Source organism: Phyllobates terribilis, unplaced genomic scaffold (genome assembly GCF_046119375.1).
Source record: "Phyllobates terribilis strain yellow unplaced genomic scaffold, ASM4611937v1 Scaffold_4__5_contigs__length_816908805, whole genome shotgun sequence".
NCBI classification, from domain to species: Eukaryota; Metazoa; Chordata; class Amphibia; order Anura; family Dendrobatidae; genus Phyllobates; species Phyllobates terribilis.
The window spans coordinates 57,311,859-57,327,459 of NW_027362764.1; the positions used below are offsets into that span (position 1 = coordinate 57,311,859).

At 44.8% G+C, this 15,601-nt stretch overlaps 1 protein-coding gene across 2 annotated transcripts in view; it reads left to right on the forward strand.

Annotated features, from left to right (window-relative positions):
• KRIT1 (KRIT1 ankyrin repeat containing) overlaps positions 1–12,248 on the forward strand; it is a 35,067-nt gene extending 22,819 nt beyond the window's left edge. For both annotated transcript variants that reach the window (XM_073677382.1, XM_073677381.1), the window contains exons 6-18: positions 331–460; positions 1,903–2,146; positions 2,630–2,745; positions 4,339–4,482; positions 4,792–4,948; positions 5,617–5,724; positions 6,138–6,294; positions 7,531–7,682; positions 8,810–8,976; positions 9,192–9,279; positions 9,501–9,707; positions 11,486–11,602; positions 12,008–12,248. In XM_073677382.1, the coding sequence (XP_073533483.1) occupies positions 331–460; positions 1,903–2,146; positions 2,630–2,745; positions 4,339–4,482; positions 4,792–4,948; positions 5,617–5,724; positions 6,138–6,294; positions 7,531–7,682; positions 8,810–8,976; positions 9,192–9,279; positions 9,501–9,707; positions 11,486–11,602; positions 12,008–12,097 (1,877 nt within the window). In that variant the 3' untranslated portion in view covers positions 12,098–12,248. The remainder of the gene's footprint in view (positions 1–330; positions 461–1,902; positions 2,147–2,629; positions 2,746–4,338; positions 4,483–4,791; positions 4,949–5,616; positions 5,725–6,137; positions 6,295–7,530; positions 7,683–8,809; positions 8,977–9,191; positions 9,280–9,500; positions 9,708–11,485; positions 11,603–12,007) is intronic.
• Positions 12,249–15,601: the final 3,353 nt, after the last annotated feature.

Below are 15,601 nucleotides of genomic sequence, written 5' to 3' on the forward strand. Positions count from 1 at the left end.
AACCCTTTTGTATGACCTTGCGGTCATACTCACATCTGTCTGTGCTTTGCAAGAAGCAGGAGGCTGCAGCATCAGACTACATAGGGTTTGTTTGTTTGTTGCCATGGAGCTGGGTAGATCTGCATAAGAACTGTGTACACAAAACGGATGTATTGGAGAAAGAAACTAAAATGGTTGCAAAGGTGGAGATCATCTCAACAGGTGGCATTAAGGAATGATTTATTAACAACATATTATAAGAGAGCAAACTAAAGTCTTGTGTTTGCCAGTGTGAACATGTACAAACTGTGCACAATCGTTAACGTTTCTCTTGGGTTTTTCATTTTTCAGATAATTCCAAGACCAATTACAACCCTGGGAGCCCAGTGTTCTACTGCCTGCAGGACATCATGAGAGTGTGCAGCGAGAGCAGCAGTCACTTCTCTACAGTCACAGCCCGCATGCTCATGGCTCTGGATAAGTAAGGATAGAATTATTGTGCCGTCACTGCCCTGTGAATCCACAGAATAGTGAGTGCAGCTCTGGAGTATAATACAAGATGTAACTCAGGATCAGTAATGTAATGTATGTACACAGTGACTGCTCCAGCAGAATAGTGAGTGCAGCTCTGGAGTATAATACAGGATGTAACTCAGGATCAGTAATGTAATGTATGTACACAGTGGCTGCACCAGCAGAATAGTGAGTGCAGCTCTGGAGTATAATACAAGATGTAACTCAGGATCAGTAATGTAATGTATGTACACAGTGACTGCACCAGAAGAATAGTGAGTGCAGCTCTGGAGTATAATACAGGATGTAACTCAGGATCAGTACAGGATATGTAATGTATGTACACAGTGACTGCTCCAGCAGAATAGTGAGTGCAGCTCTGGAGTATAATACAAGATGTAACTCAGGATCAGTAATGTAATGTATGTACACAGTGACTGCACCAGAAGAATAGTGAGTGCAGCTCTGGAGTATAATACAGGATGTAACTCAGGATCAGTACAGGATCCATAATGTAATGTATGTACACAGTGACTGCACCAGCAGAATAGTGAGTGCAGCTCTGGAGTATAATACAGGATGTAACTCAGGATCAGTACAGGAACAGTAATGTAATGTATGTACACAGTTACTCCACCAGCAGAATAGTGAGTGCAGCTCAGGGGTATAATACAGGATGTAACTCAGGATCAGTAATGTAATGTATGTACACAGTGACTGCACCAGCAGAATAGTGAGTGCAGCTCTGGGGTATAATACAGGATGTAACTCAGGATCAGTACAGGATCAGTAATGTAATGTATTTACACAGTGACTGCACCAGCAGAATAGTGAGTGCAGCTCTGGGGTATAATACAGGATGTAACTCAGGACCAGCACAGGATCAGTAATGTAATGTATTTACACAGTGACTGCACCAGCAGAATAGTGAGTGCAGCTCTGGGGTATAATACAGGATGTAACTCAGGATCAGTACAGGATCAGTAATGTAATGTATGTACACAGTGACTGCACCAGCAGAATAGTGATTGCAGCTCTGGAGTATAATACAGGATGTAACTCAGGATCAGTACAGGATAAGTAATGTAATGTATGTACACAGTGACTGCACCAGCAGAATAGTGAGTGCAGCTCTGGAGTATAATACAGGATGTAACTCAGGATCAGTAATGTAATGTATGTACACAGTGACTGCACCAGCAGAATAGTGAGTGCAGCTCTGGAGTATAATACAGGATGTAACTCAGGATCAGTACAGGATCAGTAATGTATGTGCACAGTGACTGCACCAGCAGAATAGTGAGTGCAGCTCTGGAGTATAATACAGGATTTAGAACAATTGCAGTTTTAAAATTATGGTTGTAAATAATAATAAAATTCTGCCCCCCTTTCACTCTTTTCCTTATGCAGGTGGCTGGATGAACAACACACGAAGTCTCACGCCATTTCTGCGCTGTTCCGTCCGTCTCCTCTGGACCGGATAAAGACCAATGTAACAAATCCTGCATATTCCACAGAGTCCGGGATATCGGAAGACTCTCTTCACATGGGATACACCGCCCTGGAAATCAAGAGCAAAATGATGGCTCTGGAGAAAGCCGACGTGTGCATCTACAACCCTTTGTTTGGCTCAGATCTGCAGTATACTAACAGGGTGTGTGTGCCGGGGGTCCGAATTGTGCTGTTCCCCATAAGTGAGATTGAACGTAGACATAAATGTAGAGATCCCGTAAGCCTGTATTTCTTTTTTAAGGTTGACAGATCATTTGCTCACAGAAAAAAAAATTACGATTTGGTGTATGCTGCTCCTGTGCAGAACTATGTATCTCCATGGACTAAACAAGTTTTTGTTTTGTTTTTTAGTCTGTAACCATAGAGACACATAGTTCTGCATAGGAGCTGTGTACACAATACGGTTATTTTTCTATTTTATTTTTTTTATGCGCTGGACCCATGGTTGAAAATTAATGACATATAAGTGTCTTGAAGGGTATGCAGATTTTTGCAAATGAGCTTTTTGAACGTTAGTCTGCTGGGATCTGTAGTGTCCTATTAGGCATGCTGGTGACTGTAGTTCTATTACAGAGGGAGAGCTGTATGTTATATGTTTTTGTTTTTTTTTCTTTATTCCCTGTAGGTTGATAAAGTGGTGATTAACCCTTACTTCGGGCTCGGTGCGCCGGACTACTCCAAAATCCAGATCCCGAAGAGAGACAAATGGCAGAGGAGCATGAGCTGCGTCATGGAAGACAAGTACGATGCTATGACATCTCCTGTGAATCCATAGAGTTTACTGACATAATCCACCACGGACAGCGGAAGGTGGACCTTTATGTAGGATCCATCAGGCTGGAGTGGAACAGGAACTGTCTATACTGATACATTGCAACAAACACTCACCTGAGGATAGGACAGGTTTTGTAGGGGATTTCCACACCTTTCCTTCTATTTTCATTTTTGCTCTCTCGCTTTTGCTTTTTTTTTTTTTTTTTTTGCTCTGTCTTCCAGGATTCATAAGTTGTTTTTTTTTTGCATGAATTGTAGTTTTTTTTTACCATATAATGTGATGAGAAATGCCAAAAAAATGTGGAGTATTGATGAAAAAGATACAATTAAAAAATTGTTTTTTAGGTTTTGTTTTTAGTGTAAAAATAACCTGGTACCCTCATTCTCCAGGTCAGTTCGATTCCAACAATTCCAAACTTTTTTGTATAGTTTTTTATTGTTGTTATTATTATTATTATTATTTTTTATTATTATTATTATTTAGCCATGAAAACAACTCAGAAGTTTATTTAAAACATAAATAAATAAGATTAGTTTGTGTCGCCGTTTTCTGAGGCCCAGAACTTTTCAAATTTTACAGTTGATGGCGTTTTTTTCTATGGCCAGCTGTCGTTTTTATTGATCGCATTTTGGGTTACGAGCACTGTTTTGATTAATAAAATGCAATCACTGACATTTTAAGTTTTTTTTCATTTTTTTTTTTCTTACAAGTCTTTTTTTGTGCAGATTAAATTATTTTATATTTTGATGGATCAGACTTTTATTTATTTTTCTTTGTTTTAAACAAAGAAGTGTTTGTTTTTTTGTATTTTTTTGTATTATATATTTTCAATAACTTAGTCCTGTTAAATCAGGTTGTTTAAATCATTTTTTTGTGTTTAAAAATATTTTTAACAATATTGTGGCATTTGTTTGTTTTTGTTTTTTTTTTGTTTTTTTTTAAGGATTTCTCTTTTTTATTTTTTCACTTCCATATTGCCCCTGGTGCTATTTAAGATTCCTACCTCCTGTTTCAGGATATGCACACGTACATTAGCCGCAATGAACAGACTATGACCCTATCTTTTTTTATTGAAGCATCTAATGAGCATGTGCAAAAGTCATTCTGATGGGGGGGAGGGGTGAGCTGTGACATCGCCTATTGTGAATGGTGGATCCTATGTTATCTACTGTATATAGAGGTGTTATCAGTCATTGTACAGGAGGAGGTGAGCTGTGACATCACCTATTGTGAATGGTGGATCCTGTGTTATCTACTGCATATAGAGGTGTTATCAGTCATTGTGCAGGAGGAGGAGGTGGTGAGCTATTGTGATTGATGGCTCCTGTGTTATCCATCATTGTAGTCCTGCCTGTGCTGATAAGGAAACTGCTGAAAACTCTTTCTGAAAAGACAGGAAGCTGGAGTAAAAAAAAAAGTCCCAGTGGCCAGTGTGAAAATTGCAAGAGTACTATATTTTTATTTATTTTTTTTATAAAGATCGTAATATGTAAAATAAAAAAAAAAAAACTCAAAAACCTTGCACCACTGCAACAGCAATTCCTGATTTTATTCACTAGGGAGCGCCAGTGGGTGGACGACTTCCCGTTGCACCGCAGCGCCTGTGAAGGGGACAGCGCCTTGCTGAGCAAACTACTAGATGAAGGATTTTCTGTCAACCAGCTGGACAACGACCAGTGGGCCCCCATCCATTACGCCTGCTGGTGAGCAACTTACACAGATCATTTATTCCACAAACTTTCAATAACCCCCACAACCAAATGAGTGGTAGGATTATTATCACATATACAGGCTTCCAAAAACAGCGCCACACTTGACCACAGGTTGTTTCTGGTATTGCCGCTCTGATCCTTTTCCTTCAATGGTGCTGACCTGCATTACCAGGTATAACCCATACATGGGTGTGGCGCTGTTTCTGGCAGAAAGAAACCCAGTTTTTGGAATCCTTTAATCAGACATGGCTTACTCCACCTGTAGTGAGTGACTAATTGTCCGCCTTTGTTCTTGACAAGGTATGGGAAAGTGGAGGCGACCAGCATGCTACTGGAAAACGGAAAATGCAACCCAAACCTGCTGAACGGACAGCTGAGCTCACCGCTTCACTTCGCAGCCGGGGGCGGCCATGCTGATATAGTCCAGATTCTCCTCAATCACCCAGAGACGGACCGGGTAATTGGGAGGGGGAGGGGGATGGGAATGACCAAAAATTTTGGTTTGCACGTAGACCAATTAGAAAACCCCTTTAAATTTAAAAAAATTTGGGTGACCAGTCAAAAGGAACTTTTCCAGGTGGTGGTGGGGGGGGGGGTTCTGTTGAACCCGGAATGAGGGGGGCGATGAGCGCCAGAACGGTCATTCCGTGCGATCACGCCAGTTAAATGCCGCAGTCAGAGATTGACAGCAGCAGTGATTGGAGCTAGCTCCGATCGCTGCTATTAGAAGCAGGTGTCTCCTGTGCAATACAGCCAGCACCTGTTGTATATTGTGCAGGCTCCGCTTCTGAACCTGCTCCATACATCCACTGTACCCATAAGGGCTTAAAGGGCAAATAATTGCTCCATCTATATTCTTCACGCTTCCTATATCCAACTTCTTCACCGACCTGGCAGTGGCCTAAAATCCTCTGTGCTGCTGGGAGCTTGACCTACTTTTCTTCTTGACTGCACATCAGTATAAACTTATAGAAACATGGAATATAATGGTAAATTTATCAAGTGGGAGAACTAATGCGCCAATTGCTTTTTAATAAAGAAAATCTATGCGCCATTTGTGATTGACAGCCGGGATTACACATATTTTAGCGTTTGCGTGAAATGTTTTTTTTTTTTTTTTTCCAGCATATAACAGACCAACAAGGACGATCCCCCTTGGACATTTGTGAAGAAAACAAGCAGAGTAAATGGGAGGAGACGATCGAGCTGCTGAAGAATTCTCATAATAAACCTGTAGGTTTGAATGGGATAGAAAAAAAAGAGTAAATTAGCAGAATTACTGAGAGTTTAAAAACTTTTTGGTATTTTGTCAATTTGGCTACTGAACCAAGATTTAGGGGACCAATGTGTATGTCCGCAGCTCGCTGTGTACAGAGTTATACATTGGAGTGAATAAAAAATCTGTCTTCGGTGAGCTCCCCCTAGTGGTGGCTGCAGACTTCCAGACTTTCAGCGTCTAATATATACAAGTATATTAAATCTTTGGAGTATTATTCCACAGATTCTGGAGCAGACACCAAACCACAGTCAGGTTCATCATTACAAACTCTTATTACCTTTGAGGCCCTGTATTAGCCTGGTGACCCCCAGGTTTAATATAATGTAGTTCTGTATATTGAGGCCGATTTTGTTTTTTTTTACATCAGTATGAAAAGGTGCGCATCTATCGCATGGACACCTCGTACCGCTCTGTGGAGTTGAAACACGGAAATAACACGACGGTGCAGCAGATTATGGAGGGGATGCGCCTTTCCCAGGAGGCGCAGCAGTTTTTCGCTATTTGGATCTGCTCGGAGAATATCAGTAAGGACATTGTAGACTTTTCACCAGGGTTAAAGTGGTTATCCTGTTCTGGAAAACACCTGTGTCCCGGCTGCAGTTTTTGTTTAAAAAAAAAAGCAAAACCTGAGCTTTACTCGCCCTCACCAGTTCATTGTCCGCCACTGCTCTCATTGTCTCTTTTCTGCAGCGCTGATGTCACGTCAACAGCACTGCAGCCAATCTGTGGCTCTGAACAAATTGACAGCTGAAACTGCTCAGAGTCATTGAGCTCACTGCTTGGCTGCAGCGCCATTAATGTGGCTGCAGCGCCATTAATGTGGCTGCAGCGCCCTTAGTGTGACGTCAACATTGCAGACAATAAGAGACACGAAGAGCTGGAGTGGAGACTCTGCTCTGGACCCGGGAAGGGTGAGTGAAGCCCAGTCGGTTAAAAAAAATAAATAAGTGACCTATAGCCAAGGGAACAAGTTTTTTTTCAAACCCAGAAAAACACTTTAGGTATCAGAAGAGGGTCACCAAGAACACTCTGCAGATACCAAACTTGTATAGTGTGGGTTTTGTTTTTTCTTTTGTATTTTAGTGACTTAAAAATCATCGAAATTTTGTTAAAAAAAAAATTTAGTCCATGTTTTTTTTTTTTTTCATTTTTCCATCAATGAAGCTGTGTGATGATTTTCTTTTTATTGGGGAATGGAGGTTGAATCACACTTTTTGTTTTTGTTTGTTTTTTTATTTTTATACTCTTTTGTATTACTTTATTTATTTTTTTGCCAAATTATTTGAATCTCTATAGTATATAACATATACATTTTTTTAACCTAAATGCATGTATTTGGGACCAAAAGTCATTTTTGCATTTAGGTTTCGCTAAAAATTTTGCACCATTTGCCTTCTGTAGCATCTAATGTCTGTGTGTTACAGGCTGCAGAATGAGTTAACAGAAAATCTATCAGTTAGCTGTTCTGGTGGTCTGAAAGGAGGGAAAGTCTGTAACTCTTTTATCTGTCATTTTCAAAGCTGCTATCAATTGAATTATGACCATAGAGAACATCAAAATTGTTTTTTGTCGGGAAACAAAGGGCCTGCAAAAGCCAAACGATGTAAATTTTTTAAATAAAAACCAATTGCAAAAATGAGTTGTAGCCCCAAATGCATGTATTAAGAAATAAAAAATAGATTGGCCCCGATGATAGATTTTACTACTGGTGTATTATGAAGACGCGCTCTTATTTGTACTGTCTTGTGTTCTTGTTTTAGGCCTGCAGCTGAAGCCATTTCACAAGCCTTTACAGCACATCAGAGATTGGGCCGAAATAGTAAATGAACTCACCAACTTGGACCCCCAGAGAGAGACCCCGCAGCTCTTTCTCCGCAGGGATGTAAAGCTACCGCTAGACGTAGAGAAAAATGTAAGATAGCAAAGGTGCTTTCTCTATATGTGGGCGGGGTAGGCAGGACTCGCAGGCTTTCTCTGTATGTGGGCGGGGTAGGCAGGACTTGCAGGCTTTCTCTATATGCAGGCGGGGTAGGCAGGACTCGCAGGCTTTCTCTATATGCGGGCGGGGTAGGCAGGACTCGCAGGCTTTCTCTATATGTGGGCGGGGTAGGCAGGACTCGCAGGCTTTCTCTATATGTGGGCGGGGTAGGCAGGACTTCCAGGCTTTCTCTATATGTGGGCGGGGTAGGCAGGACTCGCAGGCTTTCTCTATATGTGGGCGGGGTAGGCAGGACTCTCAGGCTTTCTCTATATGTGGGCGGGGTAGGCAGGACTTCCAGGCTTTCTCTATATGTGGGCGGGGTAGGCAGGACTTGCAGGCTTTCTCTATATGTGGGCGGGGTAGGCAGGACTTCCAGGCTTTCTCTATATGTGGGCGGGGTAGGCAGGACTCGCAGGCTTTCTCTATATGTGGGTGGGGTAGGCAGGACTCGCAAGCTTTCTCTATATGTGGGTGGGGTAGGCAGGACTCGCAGGCTTTCTCTATATGTGGGTGGGGTAGGCAGGACTCGCAGGCTTTCTCTATATGTGGGTGGGGTAGGCAGGACTCGCAGGCTTTCTCTATATGTGGGTGGGGTAGGCAGGACTCGCAGGCTTTCTCTATATGCGGGCGGGATAGGCAGGACTCGCACGCTTTCTCTATATGTGGGCTGGGTAGGCAGGACTCGCAGGCCTTCTCTATATGTGGGCTGGGTAGGCAGGACTCGCAGGCCTTCTCTATATGTGGGCTGGGTAGGCAGGACTCGCAGGCTTTATATGTGGGCGGGGTAGGCAGGACTCGCAGGCTTTCTCTATATGTGGGCGGGGTAGGCAGGACTCGCAGGCTTTCTCTATATGTGGGCGGGGTAGGCAGGACTCGCAGGCTTTCTCTATATGTGGGCGGGGTAGGCAGGACTCGCAGGCTTTCTCTGTGTGGGCGGGGTAGGCAGGACTCGCAGGCTTTCTCTATATGTGGGTGGGGTAGGCAGGACTCGCAGGCTTTCTCTATATGTGGGCGGGGTAGGCAGGCAGGACTCATGTGTTTCTATATTGTCTCTACAGATCGAGGATCCTCTGTCTATTCTGATCCTTTTCGATGAAGCGCGATACAACCTCCTTAAAGGTTTCTATCCAGCGCCAGACGTGAAGCTGATCACACTAGCCAGCCTCCTCCTGCAGATCGTATATGGCAGCTATGAGAGCAAGAAGCACAAACAAGGATTCATGAAGTGAGTTGTCTCCAGTCACATGCAAAGCTGCATGCAGAGTTCTGCTGGGTTACTGCTCACTCTTAAGAACCCTACATCTTGCTGCGTTCCCATGCTGCTGTATAGAGCTTGGTGGGAGATGTAGTGGGGGGACATGATGCAGTGCATTATGGGATATCAGAGCGCAGAATTATAGATCTATCATATTTTATGTTTTATTGTTTTTTTTTTTCCAGTGAAGAAAATTTAAAATCTATTGTACCAATCACTAAGGTGAAGAGTAAAGCCCCTCACTGGACCAACCGCATCCTCCATGAGTACAAGGTGAGGCTGCATGTGGTCATTAGTCGTAGGCAATCGCCCGGTGCAGACGTTACCGATAGGTGGAGCTCCTATACATATATATAATATATATAGCCGACGGCAAGGAACTCTAGAGGAACCGGCCCCTCCATGTATATTTGAATAGCCGCATGTAATAGTACATTTCCCCTGTAGTGGTCGCTGTGGTTATCCTGTGCGTTGTCTACATTATGTCCCCGCAGAGTCTGAGCACAAGTGAAGGGGTGAGCAAGGAAATGCACCATCTGCAGCGCATGTTCCTGCAGAATTGCTGGGATATTCCCACCTACGGAGCCGCGTTCTTCACAGGACAGATATTCACAAAGGCGACTTCCAGCAGTCACAAGGTCATCCGCGTGTACGTGGGTGTGAATAATAAAGGGCTGCACCTCCTCAACCTGGAGACAAAGGTAAATTGTGATGGAAAGAGACATTGTTGGGGCCAATTCCCTAGGACCACAACAAAATCTAGAATGGTATTCCCATCCTAGACATTTATGGCATATTGACAGTGTATCAACAGTGCCCACCATAACCGTACCAGGCAAATAGTCTTTCCCAACAATGGAACCAAGCACACATTACCCCCACGGCTATGCCGGGCTTTGCCGTGCCCCGCATTTCTGCCTTGGCCTTGTCCCCCATCTCCACGCTGGCCTCGGCCGTGCCCCCCCCCCCCCCCCCATCTCTGCCTCGGCCGTGCCCCCCCCCCCCCCCCCATCTCTGCCTCGGCCGTGCCCCCCCCCCCCCCATCTCTGCCTCGGCCGTGCCCCCCCCCCCCCATCTCTGCCTCGGCCGTGCCCCCCCATCTCTGCCTCGGCCGTGCCCCCATCTCTGCCTCGGCCATGTCCCCCATCTCCTTAACACTGTCTCGCCATACCAGTGCCAGCCACACAGTGCTCCTGCGTAGCAGTGTTAGTTGTGTAAAGCCGCCCATAACAGTGCTAGCCAGTAACCGCATTCGATTCTTGACAGTCTTGGCCTTCTGGGCACAAATAGTAAAAGCCCCTTAGGATGTATATTTTGCCCCTAAACTAGAAGTCATTTTTTTGTCAGTTTTCTGCCTCTCATCATTTGCTGATGCCGTAATAAAGGAATTTCACCATGTCATCACGCCCTGCGTCATTGCCAATCTCGCGCATGCGCGCCAATCATTCCGGCAGCGTCATTGCATCTCTGAAGCCAAGTGTACCCTTCCGGGCTTCAGAGGCGCACACTGCTTATGTCTGGAAGTTTAGAAAATGGCTTCCGGTCATGCGTCATCCCGGCTTCAGAGGCGCAGGGGCGTGATAACATGGAAAGAGGACTGACTAGTCTGAGACAACTAACGCCCCATCGACGAGTCAAAGCCCTCGTTAGAATAGGAAACGGGGGCATCATTGTAAATGATTTTTTTATACCTTGTTTTCACTCAATAACTGTCGCGCAAGGTGTGGGAAAGCGTTAGTGCAACACAGAGGGAAGAGAAAAAGGGAGCCCAGACTCTAGGGAAAGGGGGGAGTGGAGACCACCTAGTCTGGTCTAGTGTCACCTTGTCTCAACTACCTTTCCTATATTGGCTCTTCAATTGCCGCACACGTGCCTCGCCCTACTCTCCCTGGCGTATGGCTAAGGCTAGGGAAGGGAGGAGATGAGCACTAGTCAATCTCCACTAAGCACTATAGACAACAAGGGTAGACAAACAGGGGGGATTGCTTAGCTTTAGACGAATCCAGACATGCACACACGGCCTCAAGCCCCAGAGAGGACTAAGTACTGCTCTTCCTAAAGCCTCACAAGTAGTAATGAATATCGCCGACACCTCCCTCTGAAACACAGCAGATATTTATACACCCAGGCCAGGGAGCTAATTAGCCAGAGGGAGGTAGCCGCTGGGTCCTAGAGACAGCCAGCCTTTAAGAAGATGTCTATAATGCCAAACGTAGAGATCTCCTGCAACCAACTGCAGGGCGACTCTCTGTCACCTCTGACACACCGTGACAATAATGTTATACAGGGCTGGTTAGGCAGGGAATTTGCTGATACATAGGTGAATGCTTCTGGGTTGGAGGGCATGGGGGACCTGACAGGGTTCCCTTTAAACCGGGTCAGACTTAATAAATTATCTGTGGAGAATTGCTGTCAGTCCAGCAGTGTACGGTGGAACACATCATGGGCACTTTATTTCCTTATTTTTTTGTGATTTCAGGCTCTTTTAATTACTCTAAAGTTTGGCTGCTTTAAGTGGCAGCTGGGAGACGGCGATACCTGCTTCCAGATCCACAGCATGGAGAACCGAATGAGCTTCATCGTTCACACAAAACAGGTGATTGCCTAATAGCACTTAATAGATATAGATGTAAGTGGGACGTTTGAACTCTGCGCATTTTGCACTTTTTTGTTTAGCAGATGTTGAATGTCTCCAGTTCGACTTGTATCACACTTTTACCTACAAATGAGTTTTCATGCATTTTTTTTTTATAATAATAATAAAATGCTATGCTTTGATGCAAAATTGCAGGAAGTCGCACCCATCGTTGTAAAGTGCTAGGTGGCAAATTTGCAAATAGTCTTGATTTTCTTTAATTATGACTATTTGCAAAGTTAATCTTTCTTTTAATCTTAATTGTATTGGTTCCTTAAAAATCAAAATGGTAAAAAATTATATTCATTGTCTGCTGTAAACCTGTGTTTTAACAATCATATTCTTGTCCCTCGACTTCTAAAATAGGCTGGCCTGGTGGTGAAACTCCTGATGAAGCTGAGCGGCCAGTTAGTGCCTGGAGATAAGAACCTGACGGAGCGCTACGGTTATGGATAGCCGGAACTAGACGCCCTCAGCCCCATGTGCACCTGCTGCAGACGCTGCTCATTTATCCGCTTCTTTTATTATGTATTTTTGTACACGCCTCTTGTTTTTTGGATAGAAATGCTGTAAAAATCTTATATTTATTAAAAAGAAATAAATAAAATGTGGTCTGCTGCTTTATTGCTTACATTAAAGGGGTTCTCCGATCAGTTTTTAAATTTGAGCGGCACGACATGGAGGTGAAACAATAACAGAAGGCATACCCCGCCAATCAGCGGCCTTGTCACTGATGATCAGGGACATCATTGCTTCTGGTCCGAGGGAGACTGGTGGAGCCGAGTCCAGAAGGGAATATACCTTTTTTCTGTCACCCATGATGGCACAACGAGAGAGGGGATCCGCCCTTCAAGGACAGGAAACCTTCAAGATAAAAAGGGCGGCGCCTCTCTCCGCCTCAGTGGTTTCCTGTCCTTGATGGGGGACCTTACTTCTAGTTGGCGGACAAAAAAGGATTTCCTAAATCTTCCTTCTCAACTTTTAAGCAGTCCTTTCGGAGGAAGAAATTTGGCCGCAGAAGGACGTCCACAGAACAATCTAGATGGGAGGATCGTTCCAGGAAAGTGAAAGGGTTTTTGTTCGGCAGTCCCTCCCAGGATAGTAGCAAACCGCCAAAATGACACTCTATCCCAGGTGGGAGGGAGGCTCTCTCTCTCTTCCTTCCAGCCTGGGAAAGGATCTCTTCCAGCAAGTGGATCCTCAATTTGGTAAAATCAGGTTTAAAACTGGAAATTCTGAGGAACCCACCAGAGAAATTTATCCCAACTGCCTTAAGATCCTCTCTACCAGAACAGCGGGCGCTGGAGGAAGAGATGTCAGGTCACCTGCAAAAGAACGTCTTGCTGGAGGTATCACCACAACAAGAAAGAAGAGGGTTCTATTCCCCCTTGTTCCTTATAAAGAAGCCGGACAATTCATTCAGAGTCATCCTCAACTTGAAAGGCCTAAACAAATTCCTGAACATTCCATCATTCAAGATGGAAACCAAAAAATCAACGATAAGCCCTCTATTCCCCGGCTGCTACATGGCAGTGTTGGACCTAAAAAATGCGTAGGACCCAAAGGATGCGTATTACCATGTGCCAATCCATCACGACTTTCAAAGATACCTCAGAGTAGCCGTAACTGTACAGGGAGACGTCAAGCACTTCCAGTACAGAGCTCTTCCCTTCAGCCTAGCAGTGGCGCCCCGCATATTCACAAAACTTATAGCGGAGGTTACGGCTCATCTCAGGGAGGAGAACAGATTGATCATTCCGTACCTGGACGACTTCCTAATAGTGGGCAAAACTTACGATCACTGCCTGGCCCAAGTGGATCAGATCTGCACCATCTTAAAAAACTTTGGATGGTGTTTAAACTTAGTAAAATCAAAACTGATCCCGCATACAACTCAGATCTTTTTAGGCCTTACTCTGGATTCGGTTCGACAGGAATGCCGCCTGCCTGAGCAGAAAAGAGAAAAAATAAAAAAATTAGTCTCGACAGCCATAACAGACCCAGTAATGACTCTCAGGGGGGCCATGTCTCTGTTGGGGTCCCTCACCTCCTGCATCACAACGGTATGCTGGGCCCAATTTCATTGAAGAGAATTGCAATGGGACGTCCTAAAGAACGAAATCATCCTCAGGGGACATCTGGAGGGCAGGTTAATACTTCCACAAAATGTAATTCAGTCTCTGTATTGGTGGTTAGAGACAAACACATTCCAGACTGACGTCCCCTGGGTTCCCCAATTTACCAGACTGATTACTACAGACACCAGCCCCAGGGGGTGGGGGGCGCACCTAGACAACCGCCCGATATAGGGGACTTGGTCAGAGGAGGAGAGTCTGGAGTCTTCCAACATGTGGGAACTACGAGCTGTAGAGAAGGCACTAATCAGCTTCTTACCCCTTCTACGAGGGCATCACATAAAAATTCTGTCCGACAACCAGGTCACGGTGGCATATGTAAACCACCAGGGGTGAACTCGCTCAAAATCACTAATGCAGATTGCGGGGAGAATATTTTCTCTAGTGGAAGGAAAAGTTATCTCTTTAAAGTCCCTTTATATCAGAGGAGAGGACAACACGAAGGCAGACTTTCTAAGTCGCAGGCCATTATTGCAGGGAGAATGGACTCTAAATCACTCAGTCTTCCGCCAGCTAGTGGCCATGTGGGGGTCTCCAGAGGTTTACCTGTTTGCGACCCGTCAGAACAGCAAGTTAAAAAAGTTCTGCTCCCTGAATCCCACGGAAAACCCTTTAGTAGTAGACGCCTTCCAGTGCCGATGGGCTTTCAGTCTGACCTATGCCTTTCCCCCAACGTGCCTAATTCCAGCAGTGTTGAGGAAGATCCGGGAGGATCAGGCTAGAGTGGTCCTCATAGCCCCCTTCTGGCCCAAGAGACCATGGTTCTTTTGGCTAAGGAGCATGTCGGTCACTAACCCCTGGATTCTTCCAGAGATTCCCGACCTTCTTGCTCAAGGTTCTATATTCCATCCTCAGGTGAAAGGATTGCACTTAGCGGCCTGGAACTTGAGAGGTTGTTGCTAGAGGGTCAGGGTTTCTCATCGAATCTAGTTACTACTCTTCTAGGTAGTAGGAAAGCAATCACTACTAAAATTTACAGTAGAGTCTGGAAGAAGTTCTTGTCATCTCAGGGCTTCTCCCTGGGGGGGGGGGGCCTTCCCATAACGGCCACTTTGGAATTTCTTCAAAAAGGGCTGGAGAAAGGCCTAGCGGTTAGCACCTTAAAGGTCCAAATCTCTGCCTTAGGGGCCTTGTATAATTATAATCTGGCCGGTAACAAATGGATTTCCAGGTTCGTGAGGGCATGCAGTAGAGCCAATCCAGCGCCTATAATAAGGGTCCCTTCTTGGGATTTAAACTTGGTGCTAAACGCGTTAATAGGTTCTCCCTTTGAGACCCTTAGCTCAGGGTCCATAAAATTACTTACCCTAAAAACAATACTTCTGGTGGCCTTAACATCAGCACGGAGGGTTAGTGAGTTACAGGCTTTGTCTGCAGATCCTCCTTTTACCTTAGTGCTAGACGATAGGGTAGTTTTGAGACCAGACCCTGCTTTCCTTCCTAAAACTGTTTCTAAATTTCATATGTCTCAGGAGAAATCCCTACCATCTTCTGTCCTGAACCAAAAAATAGCAAGGGGGAAAAATTTCATACCTTGGATGTCAGGAGATGCCTTATACATTATTTAGCATCTTCAAGCTCATGGAGGAAGAATAGGGCTCTATTTGTCTCCTTTTAGGGCTCCCGAAAGGGATCAAAGGTCTCAAAAGGCACTCTATTAAGGTGGATCCGGGAAGGCATCCCGATGGCCTATACGGGATCAAGCAGAGTTCCTCCTAACAATCTGAAGGCCCACTCTACACGGGGCATGGCTGCTTCCTGGGCAGAAAGAGCGGACATGCCCATTGAGCAAATATGTAAGGCGGCCACGTGGTCATCTCCGTCC